This window comes from Prunus avium, chromosome 7, assembly GCF_965620075.1.
Source record: "Prunus avium chromosome 7, drPruAviu1.hap1.1, whole genome shotgun sequence".
NCBI classification, from domain to species: Eukaryota; Viridiplantae; Streptophyta; class Magnoliopsida; order Rosales; family Rosaceae; genus Prunus; species Prunus avium.
Window position 1 is genome coordinate 29807203 of NC_142290.1, and position 15025 is coordinate 29822227.

The 15025-nt window shown below is 36.8% G+C and overlaps 1 protein-coding gene across 2 annotated transcripts; it reads left to right on the top strand.

The window, feature by feature from the left end:
* The first annotated feature begins 1318 nt into the window (after positions 1 to 1318).
* LOC110753554 (GDSL esterase/lipase At5g03610) lies at positions 1319 to 4196 on the top strand. 2 transcript variants are annotated; one of them, XM_021954475.2, is made up of 5 exons: positions 1319 to 1512; positions 1624 to 1860; positions 2800 to 3074; positions 3308 to 3611; positions 3765 to 4196. In XM_021954475.2, exons 1-5 carry the CDS (start codon positions 1452 to 1454, stop codon positions 3983 to 3985), a joined length of 1098 nt encoding a protein of 365 aa, XP_021810167.2. In that variant the 5' UTR covers positions 1319 to 1451; the 3' UTR covers positions 3986 to 4196. The 2 variants fall into 2 exon arrangements, with proteins under 2 accessions (XP_021810167.2, XP_021810168.2); XM_021954476.2 differs by having other exon boundaries at positions 3768 to 4196.
* The last annotated feature ends 10829 nt before the right edge of the window (positions 4197 to 15025 follow it).

The following is a 15025-nucleotide window of genomic DNA, read 5'->3' on the forward strand; positions in this document are numbered from 1 at the left end:
TCAAAAACGACATCTAGCCTTGTTGAATTTAATTTTGATAATTAAATTATTTTGATGCCATGTTAAGTGTTTTGGATTTTTTTATGAGGTTTTAGGGTTGGGCTTGTTTTAATAAATCAATGACCATTTTGTAATTTATAAGAAGTTTGAAGTCTCTTTGTTATGTTGTAAATGAGCTTTGGATATGTTTCTAAAGTTCATTTTATGTAGATTTTTTAAAAATAATTTGGGCCCCTATATTGAACATAATAGTGAATCTCTCTTGAATTAATGCACAAATTCAGCATGATAATATTTTCAGTTTGATTGGATTAAATGTGGTAGGCAGGGCTCATGGCTCATGGCTCATGGCTCATTCAGTAACATTTTTTATTTGAATTTTGTTTTTCTGTTAAGGAAATGAAGGGAAGAGATAGAAGATAACAAGTAGAAGAAATGCGAGAGAGGGGACAAACGGGGGAGTGCAAAAAATAGAACTAAAACTAAAACCAAAAACTATTGCATATTATTTTTAGATCTTAGTCACTTTCTCTTTAACTACAAAAACAAAAGGTATAGAATAAACAATACTAGCATTTTAATGTTTTCTTTTCGGTTACATTGGAAGGGGATCTTCAACCTATTCTAATCCTAAATCATTTTTTCATACTCTAGCTCGTAACTTGGGCTAACCAATATCGATCAGCGTTCTAACGTTTTACAAATCTAAAATCTAAGAAAAATTTGGTGATGTCATTAACACTCTAATTTTACCTTACACGCATCAAATTCATAACATGGTTTACAATAGACTCTCATTATGGAGTACATAAAACAGACAGAGGAGTCCTAACTCTAAACCCCTTTACAACCTATACAAGCAAATAAAAATTTCTAACTGTTCTTCATTCTGCTCTTGATGAGCAATCTAGGCCGTCTATTCACTGCCCCTTTGTTAGGCCGGCCCTGTCCTGTTTGTTAGAGCGTAGTCTTTAGAGCAACACAAAAAGTTGAAGAAAATTGGAACAATAATAGATTGAGAATTCTCATTTTTGTTCTTTTTTGTTTGTAAAAAATGACATATTCTATTCCTTCTTTATTTTGGAGCAATTTCTTGGGATTATCAGGTTGGCTTTTTTCCTTTGGACTGAACAAAAGGCTGCATATTTATGCAAATTGCAATGTCACCCTTAGACAATTACATATTTTACCATGAACCCACACACTGTTGTTGACCAGGCTAGCTCACCCGCGGGTGATGTCATTGATTTGTGCCCACTACATATATATAAAACCATCCAAGAATCTCACTTATTCTTCCATTCTTCCAGGTGTTCATTAATTAACTAGAACACATGATCATCTCCATCTCCATCTCCATCCCCATCTCCATCTCTCTCTTCTAGCAAGCAAAGCTTCCTTTTCTACCTAAAAAAAACCAGTTGCCTTCTCAAACGCAAACCCTGCCAATCATGGAAATAACTCAAACCCTCCTCCTCCTCCCCACTCTGTTTCTCTTCTTCCTCCTGTCAGGTCCCAAATTCTCCCTCTCTATGCCTCTGCATTAACATTTTACTGCTTAATTAATTACTTGTCTTTCTTTTTAAAAATAAAAAATAAATTTTGATTTGTTTTTTCTTGTAGGGCAACAAGGTTTGCTAGTTTCAGCTGCTCACCACCACCGACACCACCGCCACCACACACCCCGCCACCTGTTTGATTGGCAGCCCACAAAGCTCTTTGTTTTTGGAGATTCATACTCTGACACAGGAAACAACAGAAAATCAGAGGCAAGTTCTTGGAAATATCCGTACGGAATCACATTCCCAGGCAAACCCAGTGGCCGTTTCTCCGATGGCCGCGTCCTCACTGATTTCCTTGGTACCAACTCCAAAAACCCTTGTCTCATTTTCTCTTTCTAATCATGTGCACTTCTCTGCTTTTTGGTGCAAAGTGTGAAAGCAATCAGCTTTTTCTTTTTTCTTTGGCTCTGTTTTCTCTGTGTTCTCTGTTTTCTCTGTTTTCTCTGTTTCTTCTCTGCTTTTGTGTATGATAAAAAAATAGCAATACATTATTGTTGTGAATGGTATAGTGGTGGTGGTGGGTTCCTCTTCCTCTTAAGATAATGGGCTCTTTGGGTGGTTTTCTTTTTATCTGTAAAAATGTTGCATTATTGGGTAAACTTTTTGCTTTTTCAGTCTCTCATTTGTCTGGCTGAATTCTTACTTTCTCTCGTGAGGTAGCTTCAAGCTTTTGGACACTTCTTCTCTGCATCTGCATTATTAACTCTTAATCTTAACCAGAGTTTTCTGTGTTAAGTTGTTAATTATCTACTTTGTTGTCTCAACCTTCTTTACACCACACCCTGTCCTTGTTCTTTCAACCCTTCATGCTTACTTTTGGTTCCCTCCAACAGTGTGATTTTTCGTCTTTTTCTTAGTGGTTAGTAATCAATCTGATTTGTGCCCCTGCCTATACACTGTAGGTGTCGTGTAAAGTAAAGCAATGTTTGTGTCCTTTACCATCGTGGTTAAAAAAAAAACAACCCTTTGGTGACTCAAAATTCCACTACTTCTATTATAATTCCCCAATTGCCTGTAGTAACCACTCCACTAGAGCGATCCTTCTGTGGGGTTGCCGTAATCGGCAGCACGACGGATGGGGCCGGATGGCACCAAAATACAGGGGTTCAATCTTTGTGAGAGTGGTCATATAGCCATGTGGTCCGGGTTGCCGGACATAAGAACTGCCCTAATTCTCTTCATTAAAATGGTCTAAATTTTAAATTTTATATAACACAGTTTGTTACACATGATGCAGCAAAGTTCATAGGTGTGAAATCTCCGCTACCATACAGATTTAGAAAAATCGGGGTCCAACATTTGAAATATGGAGTGAATTTTGCACATGGAGGCACAGGTGTGTTTAAGACCTTGGTTTTGGACCCTAACATGACAACCCAGATTGACTTCTTCCAGAATCTCATAAAAAACGACTCTGTCTTCACCCCCAAGGATCTCCACTTCTCCGTGGCCCTCGTCACGGTTTCCGGCAATGACTACGCGACTTATGTGGCCACAAATGGCTCTGTTCAGGTCAGCATATAAAATAATCCATATAACAAAATCTATTCAGAATTAGTATTCAATTAACAACAGAGATATTAATCTACATGTGTAAATTTTCATTTGAGTTTTCACCAAAAAAAGAAGAAGTTTCATGTTGATAAAAATTGGAGATGCAAGTTATTAATTGAAAATTTTAAAGCACCAACATATTTGAACTCTCTCTCTCTCTCTCTCTCTCTGTTTATCTGTGTTAATTACAGGGTTGGCAACCCTTCATCACATCAGTAGTAAATCAATTGACTGTGAACTTGAAACGTATATATGACTTGGGAGTGAACAAAATAGTTGTCATAGCTCTTGAACCTCTGGGATGTCTCCCTCAGAGCACAGCCGAATTTTCTTTCCAAAAGTGCAATGGAACGGAGAACGCCCTTGTCGGTTTCCACAACCTCTTGTTGCAGCAAGCTGTGGCCAAGTTGAACAACGAAACGAACTCTTCTTCTTTCCTCATTCTCGATCTTTATACCTCCTTCACATCTGTGTTCAAGAACAAAGGCGACCTAGGTGACTACTTACTAACTCTCTCTCTCTCGCTGAGTCTCTCTTTAGCTTTCATTTTATAAGACAACGTCACCCTTTATGTTAGGTCACTTCTTTCTCTCTTCGGTTTTTATATTTTGGAGCTAATACCGAACTATCAATAATTTCGTTCTTTAGCAGGAAGCATAAAGTTTGAGAACCCTTTGAGGCCATGTTGTGTTGGTGTAAGCAGTGGATATTATTGTGGGAGTCTGGATGCAAATGGCGCAAAGAAATATACCATTTGTCAAAATCCTAAATCTACATTCTTTTGGGACAATTCTCACCCTACCCAGCAGGGCTGGCGCGCTGTGTATTCTACGTTGCGATCCACACTTGAAGAGCTCTATACTAATTAAAGTTTCCAATAGAATCTGTGTATTAATTCTGTGTCAAACTAGTTAGCTCGTGTTGCATGCCTTTTCATCTTAGATGTCTTTATGATTTGTTCATTTGTTAGGGTTTTGTCATTCTGTTGTAATAATAATATCGTATATATATACACGGTTCGGGGCATAAGTGTTATGCATTTAAATGCAAGTTGCAAGAAATCATTTCAGCCATTGCAAACTCATTTTCCTATTTTGGGTAAATACCATGAGGTGTCCTCACACCCATTAATCCCCGCTTGGGGTTCGGTTTATCCTTGGCCACAAAGTGCTTCCAATGGTTTCGAACCCATTGCAAACTCTTTTTTGTTATTATATATAAGCTCACAAATCTTGATGTCTTCAATGTGGAGATGTTTGTCTAATCCTGGCCGCTTTTGACTTAGGGCCAATTTGGGATTGTTGTCACTTTTATAAAAAATTGATTATGATGTGCTTTGAAAATAATTAGCTGTAAAGTAAAGTAGCTCTATGTTTGGTAAACAAGTATTTTAAAGTGTTGTGAATAATAATGACTAAAATAGACATGATGTTGAAAGTGTTATGCGCTAATCATGTGGTGGTGATAGAGATGGAGGTGAAGGTGGTGGTGAAAGAGGTGGTGGTGGTGGAGGTGGAGAATGAGGTGGTGGTTGTGGTGGCTGCAGCAGAGGAGGAGGAGGATGTGGTGGTGGCAGTAGTAGTGGTGGTGGTGGTGGTGGTGGTGGAGTTGGATGTAGAGGTGGAGGTGGTGTCATTTTTTTAAATTAATGATGGTATTTTGGGAATTAAAATAATTCATTAACGGCTATGCTTCTTTTGAAATTAACTTTGAAAGGCAACTCAGAGCCTGCTTTTAAAAGTTGATGTCAAAAGACCATTACTTTTAAAATAATTACGATATTTTATTTTTATCAAACACTTTAAACTGCTTAACTTTAAAGTGAAGTATGTTTTTGGTGAGAAAAAATAAAAGCAATCTCAAACGGGGTCAGTCACTTTGTACCCCTGGTTCTTTTTTCAATACATTTCTATCGCTTTTCCTTAGAAGAAAAAGAAAGAAAAAAGAAAGAGTGATCTTGACAAATTGCAAAAGTTGAGTCCTACAATCTTTCTCCAATTGGGCTTTTCTCTGTTCTTTCAAATTTCAATGATACGCAATACACAACCATAACCACTTAGTGGGCTGGCTAGTTCTCGTTCTAAAGCCAACCAACCACACATGTGTCTTCTCGTCTGACTGTTTCTTTTTGTTTATTTTGTAAAAACAAATAATTATTTTTTAGCCTTCATCACAAGTAATTAAGCAGTTGTTTGATAATCATTTTATTTTCAGTTTATGGTTTTTATTTTATGTTTTTTGAAAAAAAATTTGGTAAAAATTTTGTTTTTAATTTTCAGAAAAGTGAAATCTAGTTTTCAAAATCACCCTTATTTTTTAAAACAACTTGAAAGTGTTTTCAGTTTTCGTTTTTTTTTTTTGCGTTCATTTTTTCATTCACTAATTTTACATCACCACATATGAAATGCACTCCAGCTAACAAAACTCGGTCTTTTGGACCTCCCGACTTGGGCTCGGCCGCTTGATTCCTGTGTTTAGCCATAGACCCAGTCCAAGCCTCATAACCTCCATATACAAAATTCACCCCCAAAAAAATCATTCTAATTCCAAATAATTCACTGAAAAATACTACGAACTCTTCGTAACATACACTTTCATTCTATGATCTCAAATTCACAATTTAACCCCCAAAAAATTCCACTTGAAAGTTCCACATAAAATTGAAAACTGAAAATTAAAATCAATTATCGAACAAACAACGTTTGTTCTGTTTTCACTTTTCACTTGTTTTGAAAACTAAAATTAATTACCAAACAAGTTTTCAGTTTTTAGAAAATGAAAACGGAAAACTGAAAGAGATTTTCTATTTAAACCCCACATTTCTCTTAGTTCACCCCATGTTCTAAGTTCACCCCAACTTTTAATTTAAATTTTCACAATTTCTAAGTAAACCCCACTATCTTCCCAAACTACCCTTAAATACACCCCAAGCTGAAAAAAAATAAGAAATAAAAGAGATTTTCTATTTAAACCCCACAAGATACCTTTAGAGGAGAAAATACGTTCTGAGCATGAGAAATAGTAAGTATTAAATTAATTTTTTGATGATATTTCAGAGTCTTATTCATTGTCTGTTTTCAAGTGCATAAACATACAATTTAACTCTTAAGTCCGCAAGCTTAGCCCATTCATGTTTACATATGTTCAATAAAAGATGGGTTTTCTCACCAGATAGAAAGGGTATGCAAAGATGGGGTATGGCACTCTGAATCTGAATTTTCTTGTACTTTCATGCAAACTTGAATAAACCTTCTCAGTCAGCTAGCAAAGATAGCAAAACACAGACATGTTAACCACTAATTAAAACATCCGAACTAGTACTTACATTAATGCAAAGTAAGAGCTAGCATTGCGACTAATAAAAATAAAATCAAAATTAAACATGGAAGGAGCAATGTGAATTAAGAGAAGCACTTACAGGAACCCAAGACTCATCATTCTCAACATGTCCATGGTTCTGATGGTGAGTTCTGTGGCTGATTCTCCTGTAGAAATCACACACGTCAACAACATTTTCAAAAGACAATCTAAAGATATTTAATAATATGAGCCCTTCAAGTTTCAAACTGATATAAATTGTTGTTGCTTCCTATTCTTCCTTGAGTTTTGCAGTGCATTGGTTCGTTGTGGCAGCATTCTTATTCGTGCATGTATTAATCTTTTATACTCAAAGTAATTTGTTTTCTGAATCTAAATTGAAAAATTATTTCAAGGGCTAATGATGATTGACGTAGCTCATACATATGATTTATAACTGAATGAAAGATGGTACCTTCTCAAGAGTATAGAAAAAGTGCCTAAATTTACTGTTATACTGGTTTCATTGATGAGAAATAAGCAAAATATAAAGGTGTTGAGAACCTTTGCCCAGCATACACTATGAGGAAACTCAAATACTTACCTTCATGGTCTCCTTGTGTTGAAGAGTGGTGGGGTGTGTGGGGTGTGTGTATAGATGTATTAGGGTTAAGTATTAAGTTGGATGACCTTTTTTGTCTTTTTACACAATAATAAAACTTACAGCTTAATTATTTAAGTATTGGGGTGAACTAAGAGAAATTCGGGGTTTAAATAGAAAATCTCAAACTGAAATGATTATCGAATGGACCCTAAAGGATGACTAGCTACAATATTGTATGCGCACGTGCTAAACTTTCTTACGTTAATTAATATTGTATACACTCAACTTTGACTATCTTGTGGATAAACCAAAAACATGAAAGTTGATTTGCTCCTTCAACATAAAAATGATGATGAAAAAGAAGGCTAAGCAACTTGACTAAAACTTAATTTACCAACTTTGAATCTGTGGAGGTTTTAATAAGGAGAAATAAGATGTTTGATATATAATGCGCTTGTGCTCAAAATTCAATTGGCCAATCAGTTTAAGACACTGTTTTTATTTGATCTTCTCCACTTACACCTTCTGCAACATAAGTAAGTGCTCGAACCTTCTACATTGGGGAAAAAATCCAAGACCACTTTTGTTATTGTGAGGCGAGTCTTGGTCCCCAAAGCAATGATCATAGTTTGACCCTAAGTCTTAAAGCTAGTGGTTGAGAGTGAAACCAAATGTATATATGGTATTGGGACAATGGACAAGGTGGTACCACATATAGATATGGTCCACGTGGACATTTCACATTTAGGTTTGGTGGTAATGGGGATATAAAAGTCTTTGGTTTAATTACCAAGAGTTGATACGTACATATGGCTACATTTAGCCCATCATTGAACTTTTGCAATTGCACATTGTCTAGGCAAGTTTACTTAGGGTAATGATTTCCCCACTCCCATTTTGACCACTTACACTTCTTTTTCAGTTATAAAATGGAGTGTAAGTGGACAAAATTGGAGTGGGGAAATCACCAGACTCTTTACTTATAGGTAATAGGTTTCTTGCGTTTATTTATACATAAGAAATTATTTACTAGGCGAGTTTCACTTTAAAAAATTTAATTATACTAAAAAAACGAGAAAGCTAATCAACTAAAAAGGGTCGTTGATTCGATTCTCATTCATCATTTATTTTATTTAAAAATAAATAAATAGCTTAGATAATGTTTTAGATTCCAGGAGAGCCGTGTTAGAGTCTCTTATCACATATAGTGATCATTATTGTCCGGTAATGAGTGAAGTGCAAATGGGATTATCATTGGGACCCCTCTTACTTAATCCCCTGGGACTCTGGAATTTGGATAGTTTTAATCATCCAATTGGGCTATCATTTCTTTAACTCTATCAAGCTACTGCCATATTTAAGCTTCAAGAAACTAGTGACACCTATAGCCGTGTTTGTTTTTGTTTTGTGTACTACTTGCTGCTTGCTTGTTGCTACTATAAATATATATTTGTGTCTTGTCCAATCACATTACTTATGATCATTCTGCAGCTTCCTGTTTCTTTCTGGTTTTGTAGGTGTGCTGCTTAGTCCTTTTCTTCATACATCATGAGCCCCATCTCCATTATTTTTCAAGATTTAAGCCCACCACAAGTTTAATAAAATCAATATCTTTTAGCTTCCAAGTTACTTTCAGCTTCATCAGCTTCATGTTCTCGTTTAAAAAAAAGGTCGAAGTGGTTGTCTGAGTTAGCATTACATGAATAATGGTACATCTCTAACTTATGTGACCATAGTTTATTTGTTATGTCTAAGTTCAGTTTCGATGTCATTTATTTCTAACAAGTAAGATAACGATACTATTTTAAATTACTTAAGTGTTGCGTTAGCGGCTAAAATTTTGAAATAAATTTATGGTCACTGGTCACAATCTCAACAATTAATGATCTTATCTAAACTTGACTGGCATAGCTTTCTTCTATTCGAATATGAGTTGTTTTACCTCACGCATGAAAGTGATACATGAAACAGACACACACAATGCACAGATATATTAATTGATGATATTGGCAGTGGCAGTGCCGGCACAGATATATGTTAAATCTGTTTCTTCAATTCTTTCTATGCTTAACGAGTATGATGTTTAGTCTTTAATATATTTTCAATGGTTTTTTTCAGCTTTAAATAGTAAGTTTCAGGAAGATTAGTTCAATGAAGAAACGGTTTCCTTAATCCAAAAATAAAAATGCTTTTATTAATTAAGAAACGATTGTGATCAGTACATGACACACTACAAAAAAAGGTGGCAACAGTCACCATTATTTGGTGACATTTGGTGACTAATGTGGGGGTTACTAAAGGCTTTAGTCACCAAATAATGGTGACTGTTGCCACTTTTTTTTTAATGTACATTTTCTTTAGAGTTTAGTCATGCATATGATATTTTATGCTATAAATATAATATTGAGCAAACAATTTTCCAAATGAAAGTTCAACATGAATGAATGACAACTTGGATATGTTTTACATTAAACAGTACATCATCAAGTTATCACACAAGCAATGCTAGGCATACCACATTGTGTACCACTTCTATTAAAGAGGTGATACACAATGTAGTATACAAATGTAATATGACTAGCATTTTTGTTTTCAAAATACGAAAAATTCATTTGTCGGGAACAATTATGTTTTATAATGAATTAATTAAATTTGTATCCGTTATTTGGAGAATTGGGAGAATTTGTCTAACTCACATTTGCATTATTACGAGAGTTTTATTTTGGGTATTCTTAGTTCAATAGAAATATGCATTATTGTCCCTGATTGTTCATTTGTTATAAAACAAATCCACCTTGGGGTGCTGCAGACATACACCATGAACGTCACCTAGTCAAACAATATTGTAGAATATTTTCAGATGTATTTCATTCTCCGAAAGGAGGTATTTATAATACAAGATTATAAACCCTAGTATGGTCAAACTGGGAAAACAAGTGGAATCCTAATTACATAAAATCTATATAAAAGGAAATAAATAAAATAATATCCTAATAGAATAGGATATCTCTGGCTAACACTCTCCCTCAAGTTGGAGCAAAGACGTCACGCATACCCAACTTGTCAAGCAAGTTGAGAAAGATACTTGTAGAAACAGCTTTTGTAATAACATCAGCTAACTGGTACTCAGAACGGATGAACGGAAAGGAAACAATCTTCGCATCCAACTTTGTACGATCATGTTGTACAGGGTTATGAGCAATTGCAATCGCAGCCGTATTGTCACAATATAAATCCATGGGTTTCTTAGGCCCAAAACCAAGGTCTCTCAACAATCTCCTTAACCATAGTAATTCAGATACACCATGGGCTATTCCTCGATACTCGGCCTCAGCACTAGACCGAGACACCACCTTTTGTTTCTTGCTCCTCCACGTAACAAGATTGCCACCAACAAACATAAAATACCCCGATGTCGAGTGCCTATCTGTAGCTGAACCAGCCCAATCAGCATCTGTGTACCCTTCCACATCTGTATGACTATACTTGGAAAACATTAACCCCTTGCCAGGAATCCCTTTGAGGTATTTCAAAATACGTGTCACGGCACCCATATGATCTTCACTAGGTGAGTGCATAAACTGACTCACTACACTTACTGCATACGCAATATCAGGACGTGTATGAGCCAAATAAATTAATTTTCCCACAAGCCTTTGATAGCGCTCCTTATCAGTAGGAGATTGATCAAGATACAACCCCAACTTGTGATTCTATTCACTTAGAGTATCAATAGGTTTACAATCCAACATTCTAGTTTCTGCAAGCAAGTCCAAAACATACTTTCTTTGGGACAGAAAAATACCATGCTTAGATCTGGCAACTTCAATCCCAAGAAAGTATTTCAAGTCACCTAATGATTTCATCTCAAATTCAGACGCAAGATATTTCTGAAGACTCTGTATTTCTACCTGATCATCTCCAGTTACAATCATATCATCAACATAAATTATTAAAGCTGTCAATTTACCTCTGTGACGTTTCAGAAACAAAGTATGATCCGAGTTACTTTGTACATACCCAGATTTCCTCATAGCTGCAGCAAACCTCCCGAACCAAGCTCTTGGAGACTGCTTTAATCCATACAATGATTTCCGTAGCTTGCACACCATACCCTCCTTAGAGGTCACAAGGATACCTGATGGAGGATCCATGTATATTTCTTCTTTGAGGTCACCATGGAGAAATGCATTCTTGACATCATATTGTAACAGCGGCCAATCATGATTAGCAGCTAAGGACAAGAGTACGCGTACAGTGTTGAGCTTGGCTACTGGAGCAAAAGTCTCCTTGTAATCCACTTCATAGGTCTGAGTATACCCTTTTGCTACCAATCTTGCCTTGTAACGGTCAATAGAACCATCAGCCTTATGCTTCAAAGTAAACACCCATCTGCACCCAACTGCCTTTTTTCCTTTTGGTAAAGGAACTAACTCCCAAGTGGCATTCTTGTTCAAAGCTTCCATCTCAATATGCATTGCATCTACCCAGTTTTGATTAGATAGAGCATCCTGCAACTTAGTTGGCACACATACACTAGATAATTGACACCAATATGATGCATATGATTTAGATAAACGATGAGTTGACATATAATGGTTAATGGGATATTTGGACTTGGCATGTATATCAGGAGAATATTGTATTTTAGGTTTCCCACGGGTAGTGCATGGGGGCAATGAATAAGTAGGCACATCACTAGAAAGTACCTCATTATTACGAGTTGATTGGGGCAGTGGCAGGGTAGAGGAGGGTCCTGTATCAATTTCATATGTACGAGAGTCGCTAGTATCACTGTTATGTCCTTCTGAGAGAGGCTCGAAAAATTCCAAAATATCACCGGGTGACCGGTCGTGACATTCCTGGCGACCGGTCGCTTCACTCGTATCGTCATTGTCGTCGCTCATCGAGGCAGGCGACCGGTCGTTTCCTATGTGCGACCGGTCGCTTTCAGGCAGATTCGTTAGGTACCGATCGCTCACTTCTATGCGACCGGTCATATCCAGGCAGATTCGTTCGCGACCGGTCGTTTCCTCTATGCGACCGGTTGCTTCCTGTTCGCCAGAAATTCCTTCTTCAGGTCCAATATCTTCCACATTTTCTACTCCGAAACTCTTCAATTCACTCCCCCTCTCCCCCTGAATTGAAGAGGAATGGGAAACATAATAGGGTACTTCTTCATAAAATGTGACATCCAAAGTAACATGTACCTTCTGAGTAGGCGGGTGATAGCACTTATAACCATTCTGAGTAGTAGAATAGCCAATGAAGACGCAACGGAGAGCACAAGGATCAAGTTTACTCCGTTGATTGGAGTAGACATGAACATAAGCAACACACCTAAACACCTTCAGAGGTAACTTAAAGACCGAAATCGAAGGAGTATGGGCACACAACACATCAAGCGGAGTCTTGAAATCAAGAACCCGACTAGGAGTACGGTTAATCAAGTAGGCCGCGGCCAAGACACCATGTCCCCAAAGATGATGGGGAACAGACATATCCAACATAAGAGAACGGGCAACTTCAAGTAACTGACGATTCTTCCTTTCAGACACGCCATTCTGTTGAGGAGTGAATGGAGTGGTAGTTTGGTGAATGATACCCTGATCACGAAAGAACTGGTTCAAGGTATGATTCACATATTCACCGCCATTATCGGTCCGAAATACTTTAACATGAGCATGAAACTGAGTAGACACCATGGAACAAAAATCAGGGAGAATAGAGGCAACATCATGTTTATTCTTCATCAAATACACCCATGTTAAGCGAGTGCAGTCATCAATAAACGTAACAAACCAACGGAAACCATGAGAAGTCACACGAGCAGGACCCCATACATCAGAATGGACTAACTCAAAAGGCAAAGCAGCTTTATTATTACTTAAGGGAAAAACAGTACGGTGACTCTTGGCCATTACACAAGTCTCACATTTGAAGCTAGACTCATCACAGGAGCGGAATAAAGATGGAAACAGACGCTTAAGGTAGCCAAATGACGGGTGTCCCAAGCGACGATGCCATAACCAAATTTGTTGTTTGTCTTTGACACTGCAACGTTGAACAGTATTAACGACACGATCACAAACTGGTGCAGAAGGTAATGTCAAATAATACAACCCCCTTATCCGTTTACCATGCCCAATCACCTCGTGAGTCTTGAGATCCTGAAAAGAGCAATGAGTATGATAGAAAGTAGCAGAAGCATTAAGTGTATCAAGTAAGCGGCCAACAGATAACAAGTTACAATGGATATTGGGAACTAATAACGCACGAGACAATGACAGAGTTGGGGTGAGAGAAATGGTGCCCTCGCCAGTAATTGGAGAGGGTAAACCATTAGCACTAGTTATGTATGGGTCACGAGTGTTACTAGACAACTCATCAAAAAATTTAGCATCATAAGTCATATGATCAGAAGCACCAGTGTCAATTATCCAAGTATTGGAGCCAGTACCTGGAATAGAGTCAGAAACACGCAAATTTGCAGAAGCAGTAGCAGCACCAACAATGGAATTATCACCCATGATTGTAGCAGAAACTCAACAAATCACGTAGAGTATACAACAGAACACAGCACAGATACAAATATGGCAGATGCACGAAGAAAACAGAGGCACAAACACAGTAGAAGCAGATGCACGAACACAGTAGAGGCATACAGTAGACGCACGAACACGACAGAGCACACAGCGGAACACGACAAAGGCACAGACACAAGAACCCTAAAAGAAATTAGGGCACACAGTAGAACACGAGTGGCCACAACACACACAGGTCACCAAAAAGTCGGCTCTGATGCCAAGTCAAACAATATTGTAGAATATTTTCAGATATATTTCATTCTCCGAAAGGAGGTATTTATAATACAAGGTTATAAACCCTAAGTAGGGTCAAACTGGGAAAACAAGTGGAATCCTAATTACATAATATCTATATAAAAGGAAATAAATAAAATAATATCCTAATAGAATAGGATATCTCTCGCTAACACACCTAACACATTATTTTGGCCAATGATTTTATGATATTTTTTCTTGTGGTGTGCCTCAGTTTATGAACACATGTTATCCTGAGCGTGATAAAACAAAAACAAAAAAAATCAACATATTATTCCCAAACAAAAGGAAAGAACATGTAGGTCTTGAGTTTAATAATCAGGCAAGTTCATCGGATAATAAAGCAATCTTACTATTTTCTAGTTTAATTAAGAAAATGTATACTCAACTTGATAAAGCTGCTTTTTATAAAAGTGTTTGTAATGAACTTTTTCAAGTGTCATGCATGATAGGGGTCTTTGTTGGTAGTTGTACTCCTCTATAAAGGAGAAACAAAGCCTAACTATCTTTTGGACCAACCCAACAGCCAAATAACCAATTAATCTCATACGCCAAAACTTCTCTTTAATTTCATACAACAAACAAACTAAAATTCCAATTATATTATTTTTATATATATGAATATGTATGGAGGCTCATTCTAATGCTCTACCCCGATGGAAACACAAGTGTACTTACTATTCTTATTGAGTGACGTTAGAGCACATAGGATTTTTGAGTCTTCTTTGCGGATAATGTACTATGATATCATATTAGAATTAGAATTTGGGAAGTTTCACTAAAACACCCAAAATGGGGGCTGAAATTATAAAAAAACCCAACACCCAAAACACTTTATAAACACACCCAAAATCCATCATTACACACACTCAAAATCCATTTATAAACACACCCAAAAAATATACAATTGTTGATTTTGGGGTTGATTTTGGGTGTGTTTCTATGTTTAAATAGTGTGTGGGTTTTTTTATAAATACATGTCTAGGGTTGGGTTTATTTATAATAATCTATTAGAATTTCATCCTTCAATGTAGAATATTCTCAACATCTTCCACATACTTAAATAAAAGGAAAAATAGAAAAACTCACAAACCCCACCCCCTCCTCTATGTTTTCTCTCTCCCTCGCCCTTTTTTTATTTTTTTATTTTGGGTAAATACCACGAG

Coding starts and splice junctions, on each gene's coding strand:
- LOC110753554 (XM_021954475.2), top strand. CDS start 1,452: ATGGAAATAACTCAAACCCTCCTCCTCCTCCCCACTCTGTTTCTCTTC. Junction 1,513..1,623: donor TCTCTTCTTCCTCCTGTCAG/GTCCCAAATTCT, acceptor TTTTTCTTGTAG/GGCAACAAGGTTTGCTAGTT. Junction 1,861..2,799: donor CGTCCTCACTGATTTCCTTG/GTACCAACTCCA, acceptor CACATGATGCAG/CAAAGTTCATAGGTGTGAAA.